General features: G+C 41.2%; 1 protein-coding gene across 4 annotated transcripts in view; it reads right to left on the bottom strand.

Annotated features, from left to right (window-relative positions):
- The window catches only part of IQGAP2 (IQ motif containing GTPase activating protein 2), a 128,114-nt gene that overhangs the window by 55,555 nt on the left and 47,624 nt on the right, over positions 1–24,935 (bottom strand). For all 4 annotated transcript variants that reach the window (XM_063319879.1, XM_063319881.1, XM_063319880.1 and 1 more), the window contains exons 3-5: positions 6,656–6,812; positions 5,315–5,392; positions 3,508–3,584 (exon numbers count right to left, since the gene is read on the bottom strand). In XM_063319879.1, coding sequence (XP_063175949.1) covers positions 3,508–3,584; positions 5,315–5,392; positions 6,656–6,812 — 312 coding nt within the window. The remainder of the gene's footprint in view (positions 1–3,507; positions 3,585–5,314; positions 5,393–6,655; positions 6,813–24,935) is intronic.

Raw genomic sequence — 24,935 nt, 5'->3', positions numbered from 1 at the left:
ACAGCTTGCTTAGTGCTTTTATAGCGTAACTTGAACCTCAGAGAACCCGCATAAAATCGAAAGCAGGTAGCCTTGGGGTTAAGAAGGCTGTGTATGAGGCATCAGGAGCAGGGCAGAAACAAAGCGGAAAAGGCAGTTCCCAGGTGAAGTTCCCTTTCCATCACCTGCACAGAGCTGCAGCTCATGTCAGGCTGAGGTTCCTGGGCCTTGTTGTATGCTTAGCTCATGTATAACATGCTGTGAGAAACCGATCTGAAAATAGTGTGGTGGTTTGTTTTTTGTTTTTTTTTTTTTTTTTTTTTTTAAAGATGTGATTGTTATTCTACTCTTTCCCAGGAAAACAATGTTTTGAAGCTGTCCAGCTTCAGAGGGACGGTTTGTCCAGGATGTAGCAGTGATCTGCTTGCAAAGATCATGTGAAAACTAAATTTTTCAGGGAAAATAAAAGTCTCATAAGCACTACTATTTATGAACAAGAATAATTGTTAACATCTTAATTTAAATGAAGCAGTTCTTTACCTCACTTAGTCCAGGAAAATATCCAAGTCTGCTTTCACAAGAAAAATGGTGCAAGAAATGAGACCTATGTCTTTGTATTTTTCAAGTCAGGCTTTAAGTATTGCTGTTTCAACAGGAGAAAAGCATACTATAATGATTACATTCAACAGGAGTCTAGAAATTGTTTGCTAAGTCACTCCTTTGTGGCCAGAGCAGTGCTGAATTTGACAGGGCAAGTTGTTCCACCTACTGTAAGTGCAATGGTCTTCATTTCAGACTTGAGACAGGACGTACACTAAAAATATATTTAAACCATTTTGCTTAGAGTCATTGTCTATCTTCAGGCCCTCTAGCAACTCAAAGAGCAGTAAAACCCCAAATAACCAAGGACTTGCCCTATGAAATGTTAACATTTCAGATTTCAAATGATCCTTTGGATAGAGAGAGTGTATTGCTCTTATTAGCTACAGTTAAGGATATTTTATGCTCCTTAAAGGGGCAATTAAAAATAATCTTAAAACTTTTAAGCACTTAAATTATGCACACTGACTGTGCATAAATGAATTCATATAGGAAAAAATCTCAACTAAAGGTGGCTTCAGGATTTCCAAGAATGAGAATAAGAAAAAATTTTTGTTGAAAGTAGTTTTGTTGGAAAGCTCAGTAATCATGTTGCTTTGACGCAATGACTTCGTAACAACTAAAAAAGAATGGGACGCAGGCCAACCCCTAACCTCTATGAGAAAGTGCTCAATTTTCCCAAGTTATAAGCCTTTGAAATTTGAGAATATGCTCCAAGATGCATTAGAGTTTAGCATTTAAACCCAATGGTGATTCTTCATATAGCGGTCAGGTGCATAAGCTACAGCTGCAAAGGTGAAAAGCCTGCTTGTAATTGCTGTTTCTAGATGCTGTGCTGCTGGACCCTGAGAACAGGGACATGGACTTCTCCAGGGTCAGTGAACCCTGTACTGATTCCCTGGAGAGGATGCTCTGACAAACCCAGAGAGTGGAGCGGGTGCGATGCACAGCGTGGAGCCGCAGGGACAGATGCCAGCGGGTCAGGAGCTACAACAGCAGCAGAAGGGGAACAGAACTGGACTCCTGCAGCTCAGTGTTCCTTTGACGTCAACCCAACTGGGAATACTGCTGGCCAAGCAAGTACCCTGTCCTTAATTCTTTTGTTCCCCAGACTGCTTTCAACGTAGGCTGTGTGCCATTCAATACTGACACTGGAGTTTGATTTGAAAGACTCCAATGAAGGACTTATGGCACGCATTTTAGGAAAAGGAATGGAAATAAATGAAGCTCAACAATTGTTCTTCGATTCTTACATCCGTCATGGGATGCAGGTGCAGGGCCCTACACTTTCACAGGAAAGCATCATTAGTGAAAGCATTGCAGACCTATTCCCCTTCAGTATGATATGACACATTTGATATGAAGTCCATTTTTAAAATAATAGCTTGTAAGTACAAAGTTATAGCTTTGTGCTGATACGCAGCAAGAAAAAGTAATTTAAACAAGACAAAGTTGGAAGTGAAAGCTGAGACAACACAGACTAATTCTGATACAGGCATAAATGCTGGGGCATGTCAAGATGGACAAAGGAAAACTTCTACCAAAGGTCAAACCATGGCAAAATTCAGTTTAAGATGAAAAGACTTACTGCCATTGCAAAGATTACACAGATCTTAAGAAGATATCTAACTGATGGGCTTATTGTTCATGTAGCATTCAAATCCGCAGTTGATAAAGTCCTCCTCCGTACACAAGCAAGCAAATACAGAAAAACCTCATTGTGTTCTTCCACCTACTGCAAAACATCTGAGCTGGCCCATAATGTATCCAGAGGGGCACACAGCCCACCATGTCAGCCTGAGCTGGTTAACATCACAGCCCCATGCTTGCACTTCAGGAAATCACCTCAACCTTAAGCAAGACACTCGCTGACAGAACAGATTACATTACCAAGCTTTAGGTGACAGCTACCCTCAAACAGTCCTGGTAGTACTGTCCAGTTATTACACCAGGCATAATAATTTCCAGTGGCAAAACTTGCGAAAGGTGACAAAAATATACCCAGGCTGTCAACTCTGAACATCTAGCATTTTAAAGAAATATGATGAATTTTGGTGGTTTGCCCTATTTCCTGTCAGTGAATGCACGTAGACTGCAAAGGTGGGCACAACATTTCAAGGATTAGATCTTAAAAAAATTTCAATTACAGCATGTATTGAACAGTTCCTAGACCTATAGAGCTGGAGCAGTGGATGTGCCTTTGAAAACCATTAGGAACACAGAAGAGAGTTTTAGGGCATAAGTTAATTATGTTCTCTGCCAGCCTAGAAAGGAATGAAAGGAATAGGTCTCCACGTGCAGGCAGTGAGCTAGGAGACCCACAAGAAGGAGGAGCTGTCTGACACCACCACTGTCCCTCACACCAGGGACAGCATGAGCAGATGTTAGTTACTTTTAGCGCTAAACATCAAGAAAATCCTTAAGGTAGGAAATAAAAAGCCTTCCTGAATTTACATTCAAAAATAAATTTGCTCAGAACTTTAAAATCTTAGCAAATGTTAATTTTTATATGAATGGCCTCAGAATACAGCAATTATTTGCTTCTCATTTGGGACAGAAAGATGTCAGTTCATCATTTTCATTCTGATCAGCACATTTGCCCCATGGTTATACTGATATTTTGCCAAGTTTTTCTTCATTTATTTGGTCCCTGTTGCAGTATGTCTTTTGAAATGGTATGTGCACTTTGTGAGGGGGTATACTTATTGAGAAGGGGACGTCCGCACTGAATTCAATAGTCCTTCATTTCTATTTTGAAAATAATTTGTCCAATAGTCCTGACAAAGTTGGACTTTTTTCTTTAACTTTAAATTAATGAACTTGTAAATTCTGACAGATTTTGATATACTGTTTACCCTAAAGCCATTTCAAGACTTACATTCCTAGATTTGGCAGTTACTTTAATGTTTTACTCCCGTCACCAGTTACCTTAGAGCATGAATGCAATATATCATCCTAGGGATGTTTTTCCTATCGTAGACATCTGTAGTCTCTGGATAAAAGATCTAAAAAACAAAGAGCACACAGTTAAAGGAGAAGACATATTACTGAGCAGAAAAATAGCTAAAATGATCTCTCTGCAGAACCATACCTTAAACTTACAGAATTTCAGCTGTTACTTCTATACAGTTATGAATCAAGTCTCTTTGGATGTTATTTTAGCTTTATCAGTAGTTTTCTTAACAAATAATTTAATAAAGCTTAAAAGTTACTTAATAAAGAGGAAAAAAAAAAAAGGAAGATAAGCAGACAGCATTTCAGCAAGATTTTAAGAAAAGTTCCTTCGGCATAAGCTCAGTTAGTAGGCGTTGTCCTCCTACAGACGCCCAAAGCCTGGGATGCAGTTACAATTTGCAAAACCTCATTGCCAACCAAACCTATCAAGTGTGGTTTAAAAATGCAAAATTTTAATTGCCAGCACCCCCAACTTCATGAATACATCATTTACAGAGAAAGATATTCAGAGAGAGACGTATTAAGCAATTTTGCCAAAGAGTCACATCATAAGTTCCAATTCTGGTTCTGCCACTAATTTGTTCCTGGCCTTCATCCCAGTCACAAAACACTGTTTCTCCACAAAAATAAAATAAAAGACTTAGCTAACTGTGAGAGTTGGCAGTGCGCATCTAGCCCAGGCTGGGCCTTTGGGGCTGCACCGTTCCACTGTTAATAGGACAAGACTAAATCAGGAGCACAGTGCCCTCTTCATCGTTCACAGCAGCTTTGGGAAGGAGACTCAGAAAGGATTTTGGCTACAATCATCCTCCACAACAGAAGTGAAATTTTTCAGAGTAGGGATGGTAGGATGGAAATTAGCCAGCTGAACAGAGGACTCAAGTCAGACAAAAAAGCCAGCCTGACCTGAGAAAGGCAGAACCCTCCCCATCTCTATGGCATTTCTCATGGCAGTCATGGGTACCCTTTTCTGCTTATGGGCACCTGTAGCAAGTTTGCCCACAGTGACTGGCCAGTAGTCCCTGCAGCCCTTCAGCCAGCCATCTGAGCATCCCTGCTGTGTCTGACCACATCGCATGGGGCAGTGCCAGCCCCCCTGCACACACATGCTGTCCCAGGCTGTGCGCGGGTGCTGAAATGTCCAAACAAGCAGAGTAGGTGTTTCCACACAGCCCTTTCTTAGAGGATTTTCATCTGAAAAAGACTCACTGGTACCCAGAAACAGCAGCAGAGGGGGGAGATGACAAGCGAAGACCCACAAGGAGGAAGATAAAGAGGAGCAGCAGCACAGCCACGCAGGTGCACTGGAGTGTGCAAGGACAAACTGGAAACACGGCAGAGGAACTAGGACATACATTAAGAGGAAGAGGAGCAAGATACACGATGAGAGGTAGTAACCTAAAGGAAGCAAATGTTTAAGTTTTCTGTTTTAAACCATATTCCTTTCAGGCCCCCGCAGAGACGGTACTACCAATAAGATATAGCTAAAACACTGCTGGCATCCTTATTTGTCTTCCCACAGGAGAATCACTCAGAGCATTTCCACCCACAGCACTCGTCCACAGCAGCCTCAGCCCAATCACACTGGCGGCAGCAGCAGCAGCACATAACTGACACTCCCACTGCTTTCAGCATTGCCTTCTCTTCAGATTTGTTTCCTGAATTACCCCTTCCCTGTAAATCTACCCTACGAAACCATTTATGCTCAAGCAGATGAAAGGGAATCTCAGTGACTTACTGCCTTGAGCCAGTTTCTTTGCTAAAATTTAAAGAGTCTTACCTTAGGCAGACCAATGGACTCCATTGCTCTTAACCACTGCACAGTGTTGTCAGTGTGCCGAAAATGAAGGCCAGATCTCTATTGGAAACAGAGGAAAAAGATTATAAAAATCACATGAAGCAAAGTCTCTAATTATTGATCCTCCTGTTGCTTCCAAGTTTTGTATCCTGAAGTTGAGTTTAGGAAATTTCCATTGTTTGAACCTGGAAACCTAAGCATGACAGCCGCAATCCTGCTAGTGAAGCATCCTAACACGTTAGCAGTCCCATGCTGTCCAGCTCATTCTTTTAAGTAACGTAAGCCACATTTGTACCCATCTGGGTTGACTGTGACTGAAATGGTCATTTCTACAGCCCTTCAGTAGTCTTTGGGAGTAAAGGCTGGCTGTCAGATACCAGGAACCACTATCTCCAAAATACATAAGCGGTAACACCGTTCAGCACTACTGTGAAGGAGAACAAGAGCTCTTCAGATCTACCAGAATACCCAATCTTCCCTACAGCCTATACAAGCAGCAGTTAAAACAGCAAAGTGGGAAAGTATTTGATTTTGTATTTATTTTTTTTTTTATTTTTTAAAGAGTCAGGGTAAAGGGCGAAAAGAAGCCTGAACTCAAGTTTTGGAGGTTTTCAAAAGAAGCATTTAAATGTAACCATTCTTAACCATGGTTCCATTAACCATATGGGACCTAGAACAGCTTAGTTCCTCAAATCTCAAAAAACGGACAGTGCTTACAACTTAAAAATGCCCATTTAAAATTTTTTCTACCCCCTCTACGTGTTGAGATTATACATTCCATAGTGAATGCATGTACATATTTCTGTATTATTGAGTATCTTGGAGTTAATGAACAGCTCGCACAGGTAGCAAGTAAAGTTAGCGCGTAAAGTTTAATTACCTGTAGCTTTTTTTTTTTTTTTTTGCTTCTTAGTATGAAGTTTGGTTAAATAAATACACAGATCTAATGAAGTGAATGTCCTCCCATACAAGATGAGGAAAGTTTGTAATAGTTATCAAGTTTAGTTACTAAATTGCTTTTGGCTCCTGTTCCTAATGAGAAATAATTGTATAAATGGTAAAGCCCATGTTCTCCCTGGAGCCAGAAATGTAATTTGTTTAGCTTTAAAAACATTAGGTGACACTAACATAGTTTTTCTAAGGGTAAGACATTTCTAACTAATCATGTTGGCTTTAGTGCTGCGTGATCTTTCGTCTAGTCCCAACAATCTTATGAAAGAGATGCAGAAAGTTAACTAACCATGCTGGGGTACCTTTAAGAGTTGAAAGACAGACATTACATTTTTTTTGTCTAGTTGATGAGAGAACAGAAAAAGTTATTACCTTATAGCGTTCCTGCTTCACATCGTAGATCTTTTTGTCTGACACCACATTAGGGGCAAAGAATTTTGCGAGCTTGGCAAGGTAAACACCATTTCTTAAACCTTCCTCCAGCTCCGTAGTTGGGGGCAGCTCTTCGTCCAAGCAGACCTCCATCCATCTACAGAGACATCATTTGCAAAACATTGTTATTTGTGATTTTAAGAGAAGTGCCACCTTTCACCCACAACCATCGTACTTTTAATGTCACTACCACAACATAATCGTAAGAGAAAAGGGTGCTGGCTAAGAAGAAAGTTCTTATATTCATTCACATGGCAGACCATGTCTGTGCTGTGTGGTTGTGACCCATCAATAACCAGACAACATGCTTTGAAGTATACAACGCCTAAGGGGTCTAACTCAGATCTTTTGAACAGCACTCGGCTTTTACATAGACAGTAATTTAGGTTGAAACCAGAAGGAAACACGAAGTGCTGTGTATTATTGGTGTTTGCATTCAAAAAATTATGTGATAAATATGCCAGGGCTGAACCTCAAGAGCATCAGGGCCAGCAATGTGCTGGGCGAGGGTGGTTCCTGCAGCTGATGTGCTCTGCAAACCAAGATCACAGCAGCGTTCATCTCGGTATGAACACTGAGCTCATCCTCCTCCCACAACATGTGGCAGCTCTCCACATTCACCCATGAAACACATGGTGCTGGCGGAAGGAATGATGCTTTTTGTTGAAACTGCCCAAGGTACTTTATTCATTTGAGGTCTGCCTGGCAGTGAGCTGGCTGAAACATTCCCTCTGTCCATCAGGTGAGGCAGCTTCTTGTCCAACAGTGACTAAATCCTTCAAAGTGGTAAACTAGTTATGTTTTTGAGACTTAGATGTGATAGATATGGTACTAGATAACAAACAATAATTGTTAAATATATAACCAGTTCAGAAGGCCAGTAAAGGACATAAAATCATATTATCCAGTATGTTTATGTCGAGTAGCCAAGAGAAACTGCTACCAAAGCTCTCCTGAAAAAGGTTACTATCCTAATCACTGGACCAGAAGTTCCTTGCATTGGTGGTCTAAGCGTTTTGGTCCTGTGATATTACTCTTATTTCTAGCAGCTAAATCACATTACAAGAGCTATAAATCTGGTTAGTTCTTTCCCAATTATTTTTTTCCCCTACTTAGGCAGTCTCTGCTGTTCTTAGAAGGACATTAATACTATTACAAATGGACTAGAACAAAGCTGAAGACATTAGTTCGCTTTACTTACTGTCACTAAGGCAGTGTTGCTGTATGCTGCGTGAGACAGCATTACAAATCTAACATCACCTCCACAGGGGTGGCTTCAGAAACCAGAAAGCTGGGATCCAAGTTGAAATTAAGCCAGTTTTTCCCCCACCACGGAGAAGAAAAAAAGTTCACTACATCATTTTGTTTCATGTTAAAACTCAAGACAAATGACCTACTCCATTACACTTTTGGATTTGTTACAGGGCATATGAAAGTTGTTTCACTGAAGCACAGACTACCCAAACAGCCCTTCAGGAAACCATCAGCCATAAATCTGGGACAATATCGCACACAACTGCACTCAGTGAGTGTCATTAGGAGAACTGTAGTTTGCAGTATAAAAGCTGGTTCAGTGAGGAGAATTGTATCCCTGACAAGTTTCCCTGCTCCACGCTGCTTTGCATGTTCATGTGTTACGGGTCCATGCCAAGGGTCACAAAGTCATCCTTATTGATGACATTTTATAGACTCAACAGATATACACACTAAGGCAGAATGTCACAACATTTGTCTTCTCCAGAACAGTGAAGAAGGAAGAATACACAAAGAATGTGTTCTCCCAGCAAATGTGGATTTCACCTGAGCCAGCTAGCTCTTTCTATAGAATTTATTTCCTAAAATGTGTCTTCTAAAGAAAGAGTTGTATGGATAGCAGAAGGAGCTTGCTGAGCCACAGGAGGTATTCACCATGAGCTGAAGATGACCCTGTTGTTCAATGGACCCCCCACAGTGAGATGAACTGTATGCCCCCAAGAGCAGTGTTGGGTACTTTGCACTGGATCCTTTATACTTCTGATTCTCAGTTTTCTTATGAAAACCTTTTTCTGAGATCTTCAGTCCAGAGCACCAAAAAAGATTACATTGGAACTAACTTTGAAGATACGCACATGTCCCCCAAAATTGCTTTTTTTCCCTCCTGATACAGAATTTTGCTACTTTCCTCTGACCCAGGATCAGCTGATGCAGGAGCTCCCCCTGAAAGCCAGCCATGCCCTGCTATTTGCCCTTCCATCACAAGCAGCTCTTCCTCAGGCTTTCCTTCACCATACAACTGAGGTTCACCAGCAGAACAAGCTCCGCGTGTCAGCACTGGTACAGGTATTACATTTAACAGCCTTATAGGTCCATTAGCAAGGCATTGCTGAGTGCTAAGAAGGAAGGGCTAGTAGCAACCTGGGCACGACAGCAGGACAGAATGGCAGCCTTCAGAGCAGGTCTAGGTTATAATTTATAACCCTCCAAATTCCTGTTCTGGGGACATAAGGGGCTTACCTGCTGCTGGTTTGGGGAGGCAGAGGAAAGGATGCATTTGGGTAGGTTGGGTGTGGTTCCATAAAAGGGTCCATACAAAACCCAGTCATTCCCCAAGCTCTAAATGAGATGCTAATCCAAGATGAAAGCTACTCATCAGCTTTTCAAACCTCCTGTTATTCAACAGCAGCAAAACTGTTTTGGATTTGTTTCCAGCATGGAGCCTTTAAGATTAATCTGGAACCATCCTGTTATGGATAGGGAGGCTAAACTGCCTAGTGGGTAACTGCAACACACTGAGGAACAAACAGGAAACAGTATGAGGAAGCTAAGAAACCAGAAAAAAGAAGGGGGGGGGGGTAATGAAAAATACAATTGTCAATCCAACAAGTCCAGACAAACATATAAGCAAACAAGTATCTTTTTAGAAGGAGAATATTAGCAACTCAGCTGGGAAAAAAGAAAAAAAAGTTAAAAAAAAAGTAGATAGATGTATATGGAGCAGACCTGGAAGATACAAAGAGTTTCTTTCCATTTACAGCTAAAAATCTAAGTGATATCCATTCTAGAAAAACTCACAAGTCTGAATTAGGGCAACTGTAACTTTCAGCTTTTGGGAATCAGTCTCCAAGACTGAGAACATAACTACAGCTGTATTACATATACGATAGGTTTTACCGATGTCCGGAAGTTGCAGAACTTAGCTACAACAAGCTACTGTGAAAGGATTTACTCCATTTTGCACATGTTTAATCAGAGGAAGGAAAAGCCTCAGGATTTGCATAAAATCCTGCAAATATACAGACACTGTTGTCAGTTTTAGTTATGCAAACAGCTACCCAACTCTGTTACTCTCTCTCTTAGTATTTATTAAGATATCTGTAGCACTTTTCTCCCCAATGATTGAAGTTACAGTAGTTTTGTTCCCTTTAGAGTAATTCAGTTAAAAGAGAATTGTGGTTTGAAACAGAAAGAAGCATTACTTTAACGTTGTGAGGTTCTGCTTTTTTTAGACACAGTTTGGTGATTTTATGAGAGTTATTATACGACATGGTGCCAACAGCAGGAGCAGACTGGGCTGAAAAAAACAGAAATCCTTTCTACTTCTGTTTCTTTAAGTGAAACAGAGACTATCCACCTGACAATAAGGATTTATAGGTACCTTTAGAGCAATTTATCTTTCTTCAGGGCTAAAAAAGCAGCATTGCCTTTGGCTCACCCACTGTTTTCCTGAGCACACAGTACTGCAGCATCAGCATCAGATTTAAGTCTGTTGCAGAAACTTTTCCCCACAAAAACTAGTTAATACCATGGCTATGCAAGAGGAAGGGCCTATAACTCAATGTTAGATGGTATGTTTTTCTTCAGTATGAAGCTTATGGAATAAGACTATTATAGCTATCAAATGTACACATGCATTTCCACCAGTTCTTGTTCTACAGTGCAATCCCACAACTAATATTGTGTTTTAACAATCCTCTGTTACTGACAGATGTATGCCATGGAAAACTGCCACCGTGGTGGAGACTTGGTCACTCATAACAGCTAAAATCAAACCCCACTCCATGGCAGAGGGACAAAAGGCAATTTCAGGAAGCAGACCAAAAAATGCAACGTCCATGAAGTCCTGGGTAGCACTATCAAAAATTAGCTATCATTAGAACAGCCCCAGAGCTACCCATGCCAGTTCTAGTCTTGTCTTTTGGGTTCAAACATGCGTAAACAGATGTTTTCCTAACGGGACATACTTGGAATCATACAGCAGTATGCATAAATACAACCTGCTTTTACTTTCATAATGCTGCAGTACTTACCAGCACAGAAACAAAGGATTTGCCTCAGACAAAACCCCCAAACCCACACCTGATCAATGGAAATGTATGTCCAAAACTTTAATTCCAATACATAGTACTGGAAAACCTGCCAGGAGCAAGTATTGAGGCACAATTTGCTTTTGCTTTGCCTGGTTCTGGTTTGACTCTTGGCAATCCGAGGCTGGGCAGTTCAGCAGTGAATTTCTGGCAAGATAACAATGACAACTTCTGTGCCAGATGGACAAGCAGTAAACAGCACGCTGCCCACCAAGAGATTCCAGTTTCCACATTTGACGACATGAAACAGCAGCAGTATGATGAGCTCAGGCTTGCACTTTAAAAGTGCAGACCCCTGAATCTCATTCAAGGCAGGGGTCAAGGGAACTGGAAGCACCAGCGCTGCACTATGAACTTTACCAGTTACAAAGTTGTCGTGGACAGTCTGTGTGGTCAGCAAAGCACACACACGGCTGGCTAAGGGACTGAAAATGCTGGAGCCAGTGTTCAGCAGAGAAGAGAGAATATATTGTATAACCCACCCAAAGCCCATCACATTTGGCACACACTGGATATTGCAGCAAAATTTGTACTTTCTCTGCCCTGCCCTTTCAGATTTATGCTGTGACATGTAGACCCAAGGGCACCAGGTTTTTACCTCCTGGGAAGCAGACCTTTGGAGACGCAAAGAAGGGACTCCAGAGCCAAAGCTCAGAACAGTGGATGCTGCTATGAAAAGGTAGAGTGAAGATGAGCTAAAGTTAAGTTACTACCCTTTTACTGCCTCCCCTGGCTCACAATCACAACCTCTCAGCCTGGTTCAGCACACAAGTACTGTGGGGAAGTGAAACAGGCTGTTGACCTAGAGATTACAATACAGCCATCTCTTTCCAAACAAAGGGTGAAAAAAAAAAAATCTTGTTGCTAGAAAACAAGAGTAACAACAATCAGTCCCAAAGCAAAATGTTATATTCTAACTTTAAACGTCTGTGAAGTGGTGGTATTATTTTTAAGTCAAAACTTTTATATGAAGATATAGAGAAACATACAATAGTCTGAAGCATGAGAACTCACCATTTAGAGTTCCACATTATTATGTTTATGTTTTTTGAATCTAAAGATCCGTTAAGAAATCTCAGCTCTTACCTCTTCATTTGCTTTTGTTTTTTAATGCCAAAAAAGATATTTTTTTCCCCCACCAGCAGTCCCATAAATATTGCTTTAAAAAGGAGGGCAAGAGCATCAGAAGCAAGCTAGGTGTGTTTCTTGGCTGAGCAGGAGTGGTAGTGGCAGCACTGATTTGTTTGTAAAGAAAGACTGTATTAACTTTGGAATTTGTTCTCTTTAGACTGCAAGTTTAGCATGATGTATCTCCTAAACCAGAAACCTTAGGAAAAGGTTGTTTCACAAACAGTCACAGGCTATTTCCAGAACAAATGCAGGCAAAGCTTCCAGCCGTTCCATGAAAATAGATACAGACAATTTGAATACCATCACAGCAAAAAGTAAGAGTTGTATAAAAAAAAAAATGCTCAAGCTTGGAGACTTCACTAAAAGGCTCTGGAGCACAGTGACAGAGCAGGCAGCTGAGAAAACGACTTTCTTCAGACCTTTTTTTCCCCCTCACATGCTGGTGCATTCAGCCCCAAATCAATTGGGAGCCTTGGCTCAAGTCAGTGCTATAGCCGCTGCTGCCAACTTACTCCTGGAGCCAGACACCCTGGAAATATCACCTTCTAAATTTGAGGGTCTAGATTCATAATCCAGTGGCAGGCTCTACTGAATCTTAAGTTTTACCCATCCTAAAAACATACTTCTTCTGGAAGAACTCAATTTTTTTGTGATTGTGGGTCACCAGAGAAGTGCGGGGAAGGTAGGCGTGACGCAGGTCATTTCAGTCACCACTTCTCTTATGTTGCATACAAGAAGTAAGATGAAGATAGCATCGTCGATGACATTGTGAGTCACTTGGTTACACAAGGTCTCAGAACTTCAGCTTGTAAAATGATCATCAAATCCTTTAGCAAGAGACATTTATAGACAAAATTTAGATTAACTTGTAATGCTGTAATTTTTTACCCTTCCATAAGTCAGTTCAAATTTTAGGTTGCATATCTCTGGGTCTCCAGCTAGCCTTAGTTGTAGCAGCATCTCAACTTATTTTTATGATCACAATTTCACCAGGGAGAATACTGACTTTCAGTAAGAACTACACTGAAAACCATGAAACATTCATGTAGGGATTCTTTGTGCATAAGTACTAAAATAATATGTATCTCACTGCATATTAGTGCAAAGACATTACTGTGAGACCCCACCTGGAGTACTGTGTCCAGCTTTGGAGTCCTCAGCACAGGAAGGGCATAGACCTATTGGAAGGGGTCCAGAGGAGGGCCATGAAGATGCTCAGAGGGCTGGAGCACCTCTGCTATGAAGACAGGCTGAGAGAGTTGGGGTTGTTCAGCCTGGAGAAGAGAAGGCTCCAGGGAGACCTTATAGCAGCCTTCCAGTACCTGAAGGAGAGATGGGGAGGGACTCTTTATGAGGGAATGTAGTGATAGGATGAGGGGTAATGGTTTTAAACTGAAAGAGTGGAGATTTAGATCAGATATTAGGAAGAATTTCTTCACTGTGAGAGTGGTGAGATACTGGAACAGGTTGCCCAGAGAAGTTGTAGATGCCCCATCCCTGGAAGTGTTGAAGGCCAGGCTGGATGGGGCTTCAAGCAACCTGGTCTAGTCATGGCAGGCATGTTAGAACTAGATGATCTTTAAGGTCCCTTCCAGCCCAAACCATTCTATGATTTTATGATTTAGTTGAGTTGTGCACACTTGTGTGAAGTTTGTTGCAGCATGCATTTCCCTGATCAAAGCCCTTCTGACGCACTTCATATTCAACTTAAATGAATAGAAGTGAGCAGCAGTGATGACTTACTCGCCCTGTACAGGGCACTAAACCAGCAATAAATCATTTCAGCAACATTGTTCCACACCAGATTTCTGCTGCCATGGCAACACTGCCATATTTACAAAATAACCTTAAAGGTGTTATAAAACTCTGGTTCACAAGATGGCAGCACAGATACTATTTGTTGTTTTAATCTGTTTTATTCCAGCCTTCCCTTATGTGGGTTAATCAGTGATTAGAGTCCACAAGGCAAGGTGCTGCTCAGGAAACCCTCTCTGGAGCCCTGTCACGGCCCCACAGCCATCACAGGCTGCTGGGCACCCACCAGCAGCCAAGTCCTGTTTCCTCAACACTTCTACAATTGGGAAAAAAGTTAGAGACTCTCCAGCAACACCCCAACAGGCAACAGCAGCACACATGCCTGCGTTTCATGACAGCCCCCAAGCTTTGCAATCAGAAAAGCTTTCTTTTGCCGTCTTCTCTGTTTGCAGATACATCAAGATTTAGCACCAGCTATCAACCACAAACGCAACAACTGCTCCGCGAGATAACGTGCTGAGTGGAGGCCAATGCTAACACAACCCAGGCTGACGGTCACAGGGATGCCTCGTCTTATCCCCCTGCTCTTGGCCTGGCTCCAAGCTGCCAAGGCGTGGGGACAAATGCTGAAGAGACAGGAGAGAAAGCGTTTTAGGGAAGGGATCTCGCCACCCTCGTGGAGGCTGAATGGCCACAGCAAGTGTTCCTCCCTGAGAAACTTCACTTAATTCTTCTCAGCAAAAATAACAGTACCCAACAGGTTGCCTGAGCAAATGAGGTGGAAATATTAAGTCAGTGTTCAAATGTGTCAGGGGGCAAAAAGTGTCTGGGGAAGGCGGGGTCTGAAGTATCCTTTTTTACAGGAGGAATTGGTTTTTCATTTGGATGATTGAACAGAGCAGTCTCCTGAAAACACTGTTAACTCTGTGCGACTAAGTTAACACAATTCAAATTGACGTGCATCACCCAGCTGCAGAATATAGACCTATTTTAACAGCCCCCTCTCCAACAGGCAGCAGAGACTATGACGACAGAAATACAAATCTTTCCTGTGTTAGTTTGGCAGTGGTGGCTCAGTGGCTCCTGGAAAGCTTAATTTTAGACAGATGACAGACTCAAACCACCAATGAAGTTTCAGGTAGTGCAGACACAAGCTCCATAGCAAGTCCCACATGCAAGCACAAAGCATATCCCTCCAACCCTACAGATGAAATAATGCTTTTACCTGAAAAGGAGGGAAGCTCAATTTGGCATGTGAATTTATCTGAACTTAGTATTTCAGCAGTCTGTATAGAAAACAATTTGATAAACAGAAGAAGATACAGCAATAAAAGGATTTTTATACAGTATAACATTTGTTGTTGTGGAAATATTGCAAAAAAAGTTATTCCCCCGAACACAGAATGTTTGCTTCAGAAAAGCACTGTGATTGCAGACTCCAAGACCATAGTTTAAGTTGCACATTTTACTGCCTTGCTACATGCTACTGCAGTTTGCTTTGCTTTGTTATGGCATCTACAGCTGCAGTATGGTAATGCAGTTTAGGGTACCCTTTCAAAAACCCAGAATATTTCAGACTTACCAGTTCAAGGGGTTCTGGCCTGGCATTATCTAGTAGTCCTCCAAGCAACCCACTTGAGGGGAAGAGTAACAGAAGATATGTGCCCTTGGCAAGCAACAAAAATGTTGCAGTCAAATAGCCAATAATGGGTCCTTCAGATAACCTTCACACTTTTGTCACACAATAGCCCTACTTATCTTAAGTCACAGTTGCAGTAAGTCTTTACCCAAAGTATTCTCCCTGCCATGGCCATAGTTACTATCCAAATCTATGGAAAACAGAGCCGTAGTCTCTACAAAGTGATCTAGCCAACTGTGACTTTGATTAAGCTACTGCTAAAACTATATCAAACCTGTCTATTGGGGAAACTTGCATCCTTTGGTCACCCTCTCCCAAACTCCAGTGCATCACCAAATATACTGTTTCTAGCAGCTGTCAAGCTAACCATACATGGAAGGACAGCTAAAGAAACATCAAAAACAACACAGTCGTTTTTTTCATCAAGGTCTGTTATTCTATGTGTTTGCCCGTTACCACTGCACAGTGCCTTCCATGCAAGTATTACTCCTCAGCTGCCCAGAGGCATATGCTGTTACCGATCTTTGCAGGTAAGATGATAGGCATAGACCATGTCTATAATCAACACACTTTTCTAGGGCAGAAAAGTAACCCCCGGAAGTACCTCCAGTGTAGATTCACCATAAAAGCTTGTACATTGTACAGGTGTTAAAGTCAAGTCCATGATTCAAGACCAGCAACAGAAAGACACATCTCTACCTGCAGCCTGTGTATTTACTTGGCAATGATGCAGCTGGGTCAGCAGAAACCCTAAAAGGAATGTGAAGACTAGAGAGTGTGTTGAGGCCCCACAGGATACCTGTGGCGGAGCAAGAAATCAAAATCAAGCATGGCAGGATGCAAGGTGTTGTTCTGACTCCTTGACCAGTTCAAGTCCACTAGATCAGATTTGAGTATTTATATTTCACTGTGTAACATCTGTGAAAGGTTACTTTTGTGAAAGCAACTAGCAGCAAGTATGCAGGTACAGAAACCACAAAAATGACCCAAGAAGTACATCTACTAGACAGGCAGCTGGGACTCTTAAGGAAAGGTGCAGGACAGCAGCCAAGAAAGAATTAAAAGACATGGATGAGAGAACGAGATGTTAGAGAAGTGAAAAGACTGAAAAAGCCAGCTTGTGAAAGGCTGAACTGTTGTTAAAAGCATTTAGAGTTATGTAAACACTGCAAAACAGCAGCAAGAGGGAGTTTGCAAAGTTTAAACTTTGTCCCATGTCAAAAAGAAACAAAAGACAGAGGAACAAAAGGTAAAACCAAGGCATTTAAGTGAGAAACTCCATGCACAGCACCTAGTTACTTTTTTGTGTTTTCTTCTTCCCGTGGTTATGCAAGTAATGTTCTCCCCTATTTTTACTTTCGGTGCCTGGGAAGACAGTACTCCCCTACCTACTCAATAACAATCTATAAAATCTTGAGAAGTGTATGCGTACAAATCAGGTCTACAGTAGCTGAGAAAAATGCAGGCAGCAGTATAACAGCATTTAATAATCCACCAAAAAAATTTAAGCCCAAGAAATTCATGGTATTGCTTTATACTGGTGGAGATAAGCAGCTTTTCTATAAGGGAACACAAAAAAAATTCACAGGTGCTCTGCAGCTTCACCTTTAGCATTTGAAAATAAACCAAGTATTGTTGAATAAAGCTTTGAATCCTCCAGTACCATATTATTATCCCAGTTTCAAAACTACATAGTGTTTTCTACAGAGAGTTGACGCAGCCAGTTAACACCAATTTGCACTAAGGGCAATATGTCAAATTTCTGTATGATATGCAGATAGGAGCTCTTGGTAAAGACCTGTCTACAATTTTGACAGTGCAAATTGGAATTTTTATTGAGGACATATGACTAAAAGCTGCCTAAAATAGTCACGGGCATCTCAAACACATCTTTATAGACGGTATTTAGGAGTCAGCAATAAAACCTTTCCTTAATATAAAACGGAACTGAGAAAATAAGCATTAGAACAAGCTGATTTAGCTGCAGAACTCTGAAATATTCCCTTGGAACAGCTTATATTAATGCGCTAAGGTAGCAATAGGACAGAGTGAAAGCGAAGATGTAGTTTGAAGACTAGGCTAGAATAAAAAAAGAAATGATTACGATCAGTGTGGTAAAAATTTAACAGTGTAATTAAGAGTATCTCATGCAACAAATACCCAGTGTTTGGTGACAGCACTTCAGTTTAAGGGGTTTTGAGATCACCATTCCCAACATTTGCACACACAAGACAATCTTGTCTCCAAGAACAAACCATGAATCTGTGTAATCACCAAGTGATAAATATCTACCATCCATGCGTGAGTATTCAATTACTCAAGACAGTAAGAGAGTTCAAGAAATAGTTAATCAGGTAAGACCCTGCCAGTCACCAGACAAGACATTAGGCATTGGCAAAAGTGAGCTACCAGGGACAACACTTGATTCAGAAGCAACAAACAGGTCAACGGTATATCAAGTCTGTCTTATGGCACATAGCACCAACGAAGAAGCCCACCACCACATGACTTAAACTGCCAGTGCATCAAAATATTTTCTTCAATCCTGCCCCCAAAAAAAAAAAAAAAGCTTTTCAATAATTTGAATGGGCAAACCAGCTATCAGAATCGACAATATTGGCTGACTAACCCCAACCAACCCACGTGCTCTGGTTAACACCCTGTAAAACAACCACTGCTTGTCCACAGCTGACCCAGGCCCTGCTGCACTCTAACACCATTCCCACTGCAGCTGCCGCTCCCAGGGCAAGCTGTGAATGCCTCTGGATATTCAGTGCCATCACATCAACCACCAGTAGAAGAGCAAAAAGGCAGGCGACTTCTTGCCAGTGGTACCCCAAGCCAACAGTGTTGCATGCAGCAGCTGCAGAAGCCCAGCTAGAATGTTATAGGCATTACTGGTCACCCCATTTAAACACGAGATGCCATATGGATGAAAAGTCTCATTGAACCCACTCTTGGATGTTTAGGTCTACTTATGGGAAACCTTGGTGGTTTATGCAAAGTGGCAAATGTAAAACAAAGTGCTCCTTTGTTTCCTTCTTCTTGCATGAAGAGGAAATAAATATGGAAGCAATTTAAAATCAAAAGGAAAAGCTTGACTAGTTTTAGAGACTATTTCGAACTAGTTATGGAGCTTATGTACTACAACATCGGTGTTTCCAGGGAGATTCCAGCTTGCTCTAACCCTCTAGCAAGTCTTTTGGTGCATGAACCCTGGAGAATGGTTTGCTCATTGATTTCTTGAGCAGCTGTTTCTGTGAAAAACAAGAACTGCAGAAAAGCTCAATGGAAACAAAGTTGGTGCAAACTACTTCAACCAACACAGTGCTCTATTTGGAAGTACTCCTATACCACCTCCCCCAAGATCTCCAAGTGCTTTCAGCACAGGAATTAGTGTAAAGACATCTGTATTAGAAAATGGAAGTAGGGCCAGTCATTTTTATTTTGAAATCACCAAAGTGAAACATAGAACAGACACCCAGGCATCCTAATCAGCCCCCTTTCATTATGAAACTAATTTTTAGCCTGGTAAAACTCACTTTACTATTGCCACAAAAAGATTGCTCCATATTAAATAGGCATAAGAGACTACCATGCAATTTCACGTTAAAAAGATGACACATCACTATTATACTGAGACTCCTCCAAAGGTACTTAGTACAAGTGGAATTTTCCACTGAAGTGGAAATTAATAGGACAAGAGAGAACAAACATTAAAATGCTTTACAGGAGCACTTTCTTGATTTTCTTAATAAACAGCTGTTAACTCAGGGTTTCTGATACACAGTCAGCCAACAATTTAACACAGAAAAAGAAAATCCCTTACCCTCATGAACTTGAACCAAAAAATATTTTAAGTCAATTTACCTTACTGACAAGCCTATTAATGACCTAGATACTTCAATCAAGTTAATCAGGAAACCATCACAGCTTGTTAACACTCAGCCCTACACCGAGGCCTAAGTGACTTAGGTTGCTATTTTGACCTGCAAATTTGCTCCTCCTTTTTTCTCTTCTCATTTCTCCGCACTTTATCCCAAGCAAGTACAGCACCTGCACAGTGCTGGTCACAGAGGCTGGGCAGATGCTGATGGATTTACAATCAGAAGCCACACAACTCTAAAACTGGATCCCCACTTCCCCCTACCATTTTTAGGGCAAGTTTTTGTATGGTTTTAGAAGGGCTTGCATATTTTAAGCTACTGCTAGTTGCAGCCTGCAGAGCATGACCACCGCAGGCACTACAAATGTTCCTATAAAAGAACACCACAGAGATGCTACTAGCTTTCACAGCAATCTCTCCTGCAACATGCTGAAAGCTTAGCCGAGAACATTAAAAAAAACCCAACAATACAAAAACCAAATCAACCACACCGCACAGTGGCAGGCAAGGTGGCAATGGAGAGCTTGGAAACGCTAGTCATCCACCAGTGCTGGGAAAGCAACTGCCATGGGGGAGAGGAAGAGGAGTGCAACCGCCACCATGCCACACGGTTCCTGTCAACAAGAGAAAATGGGCAGGAAGAGACAACCACAACAGCAGCCAGATAAGAGGGACCAGCAGGATGGATGTCAGGATGGCAAGATTTACAGTGGGGAACAGAAAGACTGGTAGACAATGCTGACAGAGGTCTGAAAGGGGGTATGGAGGGGTGGTGTGCCTTAGCCCAGGTCAAGAATAAGGGAGTTGCCTGTGGTCACAGTCAATTTTGCTGAAATATTGAATCTAAAATTGCTCAAGAAATTCTTACGAAAAAAGAGGGAAGAGCCTGAAAAAGAAAGTAGGAGTATGTGCACAATTACACTAACAGATACAACTTGCAACTAAGGAACACACAGTTCTAACTGACACAGAGTGCCTTCATCCTTAGACATTTGCCTTCATCTAAGATTTAAAAAGTATGTCTTGCAGAACTTCTGCACACTTCCTTTGATACCCAGCCAAATCCTTAAACAGCATGTTTTACTTCAGCTTTCCATATGAAGATGCAACATAATCAAAATGTCTCTATGCTTTTTTCTTCCTCCTCAAGAAAACTAAATATGTATACTCAAAGGAACTTAACAGCCCCGTTGCTCCTAATTTTGAACATGAGGGTTACACTCTAAGACTGCATTTCAGGAAGGCAAATGTTCTTGCAATGAAATGAAAAGCCCAGCTGAAGTTTCATGTCCACAGATGCAGATTTTTTCCTGTGCAGAGATGCAAGTCATTTTTTCCTCACTAGGCTGCAAAAGCACCTAAAGACTCACAACAACTTTCTTCTACTTCAAATGGAAAAAAGAGAATGAGCATAGTCCTCTTGCCATTCTTGCTCCCTCATAACAGAGTCAGCCACTAAAACGTCAACTGCTTCTAGTACCAGTTTACAAGCAGAAGAAATTTCTGGAGACAGCCTTTTCCAAGTTGCGTGAATCAGTGGTGCGTTTTCACCACCACACTACAGTAAGGTAAGTTTCGCCAAAGTGGAAAAGCAGATCTCCATCTGATTGCCAAGTCCTATCTCCACCAAAGGCAAAGTGACCCCGTATCCCATGGCACCAAGTTCTCAAACAAACCAAAGCTTTGCAACAGAATCCAAACTTATAATTAAGCATTCAGCTACTTTAAACATATTTGCTATCAGAGGACTGTAGGTTTATCCTAGTGTCAAAAGTCCAGTCCCTTGAAATTCAAAAACCGTGTTCTGAAGATAGCTGCATGTGTCCTTCCTTGTACCCTCCTGCCCCAACATCACACATAGATTAACCTCTACTGAGACTATGAAGTAGCATGCTAAAAGCTTCATTTAAATAAAAAATAAAAAATAAAAATCAAACCCACATTTCAGCTGTTATCGATCTGTCAGAAGTAGGCTTCTCATGAAGGAAACTAATAAGCATTCATACAGAAGAAATCAAAATCAGCAATAATGAATTTTTAAAGGTAATTTGAAAATCCAGTATCTAGGTGGGAATGTTGTTTATAGACATACACATATAGACATTTGAGGAATTCTGAAGCCAGCATACAAGACAAGTATCTCAGGCATGGCAGTCAAGCAAAGAAGTGGCTGGGCAAAGGACAATCAAGAACCAAGGAAGCCCCAAGTATTGCCCACCCAGCGACTCAGTATCTGCCACTTGTACCATACCTCTGCTGGGCACTGCTGCGAGGAGCAGGCAGTCTGCAAGCACATCAAGGTGACAGTTTAAGGTGGGGGGCAGGGGAAGCATATGAAAGTAAAGCAAAACATACATTCAACCTAAGAAGCCAAACAGGGATGGGAAGTAGGTAGGTATGATGAGATATGCACAGCTCCTACTGAAGCAGCAAGTTTGATGAGCTCACTTGATAGCTACTGGGAACCAAAGTAATAGCCACTGTATTTCCACTAATACTCTTATAGCTTATGTTGTTATTCAACAAGCCTGTTATGTTTATGCACAGTAACAGAGAGTGAACCTGGCACTGAGAGAAATCCCAGACTAATTCTTTTGTCCATCGATTGCTGCAAGTACGTAGTCTTTACTTCTCTTAGCTCTACTGAAAAATAGCAGAATGTGCCCAGCATACACACAGCATACTGTCCTAACTCAAAGATATCGCCCTTTCTCAGACAAAGAGATGGAAATTATTCTTTTCTAGATATCTGCACAAAAGTGCTTTGTATTCAGTGTGTCTGGCCAGGGAAAGAGCATAAGCATTTATCCTTCAGAAATAAGGGTTTTTTTTTTTTCTTTTGCCAATTGATTCCTTTACAAACATGTTAAATGAAAGATAAGCTCTTCTTTTCAATACCACTCTGGTGACAGATGTAGTCTTTAAATACAAACAGCTTGTTAGCAAAATCCCAAGTAACTTAATTCTACATTTATAAATATATATGTTATTCTTGAGTTATAGCAAACTCCTCTCACACAGCTTATTTTACATAAACACTGCCTCTCTGCTCCACTCTGGCTTGCTTTGAAAAAACACGCTCCTGCCACCGCAGCACTGTACAACAAGCATACCACATCTCAGGCTAAAGTATTTACAAAAACTGGATAGAGAAACACCAACTGCGTGCAGCAAGATGGAGGCAAGGGAACTCTACATTTAGAAGGAAACTAAACTTAGATTTTTTCAGAAAGTTTAAGTGTCTTTTCATGCATCACTTTTTTAAACTAAATGCAGTAGATGTGTATCCTACGACTAGCAATGCTTACCGGCAAATATCTACTCCCAGTCTCTCTTATATTGGGTGTTATGGTTAATTAGACCTTCCTATATGCAAATTTTTGCAGCATTTCTATGGGACTCCTAGTCAAAAAAACTTTACATGCACATTTTTTTTTATTTAAAATGAAGCTTATGCATTTAAGGGGCAAGATTAAGCACTTAAGGGGCAGCACCATACATTAGAGTAATTGCTATATAGCAGTAACCACACATCTGCCTTTACTTTGAGGAGTTTTATTAGAAAATGACAGTAAGCAAAACTGAGACACTGTATTTATATATAGCTAATTACCACCATTCAACAGTGGCCAGAACTTAAATGCTGCCATTGTACATAAGAACAAAAACTAACCTGTGAAGAATTGTAGTTCTTTGGTTTAAAAAAAAAAAATGTATCTTTTTCAGTGTCTCCTTAGTCTTCTGTCAAAGTGACTTAATTTTCTATAACAAAATACTTGCACAACAAACCTTAACCCTACTTGTTTTCTTAGTTTTTAGCAATTGCCACTGCCTTCATCTTGCTTCTTCTCAAAAAGCTAGAAAAGTTGAGGGAGCTGGTTTGGGTTTTTGTTGGGTTTTTTTGTTTTGGTTTTGTTTTGTTTTTTTACAGAATTTTTGACTCAGTCTATTGCTATTTTACCAAGACTAAAAATAAATTTATATTATTGTAGGAACTTCCATTAGTAGTACATATGCTTACAAGCACATGCATAAGGCTGCCCGAAAGCCCTGCAGTTACCCAGTTTCAGATCCACAAATCTTGTCACAGTGAACCTCCAGTTTAAGTGTTGGAATCATTTCAGCTCTGTTCAACACATGTGAGTTTGTATTGCCAGAGTTTTCAGAGAGGAGACTATACATGTCAGGGGAAAGCAGAGTGTTTACTGACACTCAAAAGCATATAGAAATATTGAAGTAATGTGGATGCAACTCAGGGTCAGGGCTTGAAATAAACGACTGAGAAAGGAATGCATTGCAACCCATTTTAGTTTTGCTGAAATTTAGTTCAGTGCTTTGCTCTCCTAATGCCTTACACATTTGATTTGTTTGTTTGTTCGAGTTTCTTTACACCTATTTAAAACCGTGCACTGTGGACATCTCTTGGGCAACGCATTTCTGACCTCTGAAGAACAATGATCTGCATCGGATGAACAGCATGCGATGTTCAATGCTCTTTAGTTACAGAGTGGTGGAAGAGTAGCCTTTTCTGATACTACCTGTCACATCAGTGTGTAAATGGGAAATCCCACTCCACAAGGGGAAGGCAGTCAAATAATGACCCTTCTAACTCCTTTTAAGTTACAGGTCCAAGACATGATCTGGGTTAGGGACAGTCAAAGGGCGAAGACCTCTTTCAGAAAGAGTTTTAAATTATGATGAATTTGAGTTCAACGCTATATTTAACGGTCTTACCAGGAACATCTGTTTGTATTCTGGTTGCAATAATCAGGAGCAGCAGGAGCAGCAAAGCACATGGCTCTAAGAGTCAGAGCCAGCACTATATCACACAGGGAAATGAAGTGCACAGGCTGAACATGTAGACCTACCTTTCTTAGTGCTGTGCTTAATACAGGTGGGTCAGTTTACATGCCAGTTTTTATTCACTGTTTAGTTTTTAATACAGAACACAGAGACAGCGATGAAGTAATAAGAAACATGCTGCTCAGTCCATTTATCTTGGGGATACACTGTATACTATATTTCCAGGCCAGGGTCAGACATCTGAAAGCGTGATGGTTAGTAGCATATGAAATTCCACGCACATTCCCAAAGCAGCAGAATTCAAGTTGATATATCTGCCAGCAACATGAGAGGAACAAAAGCAGCAGGAAAAAATAGAGCTTATAAGACTGCTTATTTTCCCACCAAATCTTACCTGTTGGCCTCTTTTGCCTTTGCCATTTTATAAGGGAAAAGACTTTGGCCCCAGTCTTATTTGATTCAGGTTCACAGCATCTCACCCACCTGTGCCGGGCACTGGCCAGGACCCCCATCCGCTCTATGTCAGAGTTAGACCACCCTGAGCCACTGCAGCAAAGGACCCCTGGGGGTGGCAGGTTACTGCCATCAGCACGAGAGCCATCAGGAAACATAGGTGGCAGGGTGGGGAAGGGGACACAAGGAAACATCTCATGTCAATACATT

This window comes from Chroicocephalus ridibundus, chromosome Z, assembly GCF_963924245.1.
Source record: "Chroicocephalus ridibundus chromosome Z, bChrRid1.1, whole genome shotgun sequence".
In the NCBI taxonomy this organism is placed as follows: domain Eukaryota; kingdom Metazoa; phylum Chordata; class Aves; order Charadriiformes; family Laridae; genus Chroicocephalus; species Chroicocephalus ridibundus.
The sequence above is the reverse complement of the archived record's forward strand: the minus strand, read 5'-3'. Positions and strand labels throughout refer to the sequence as shown.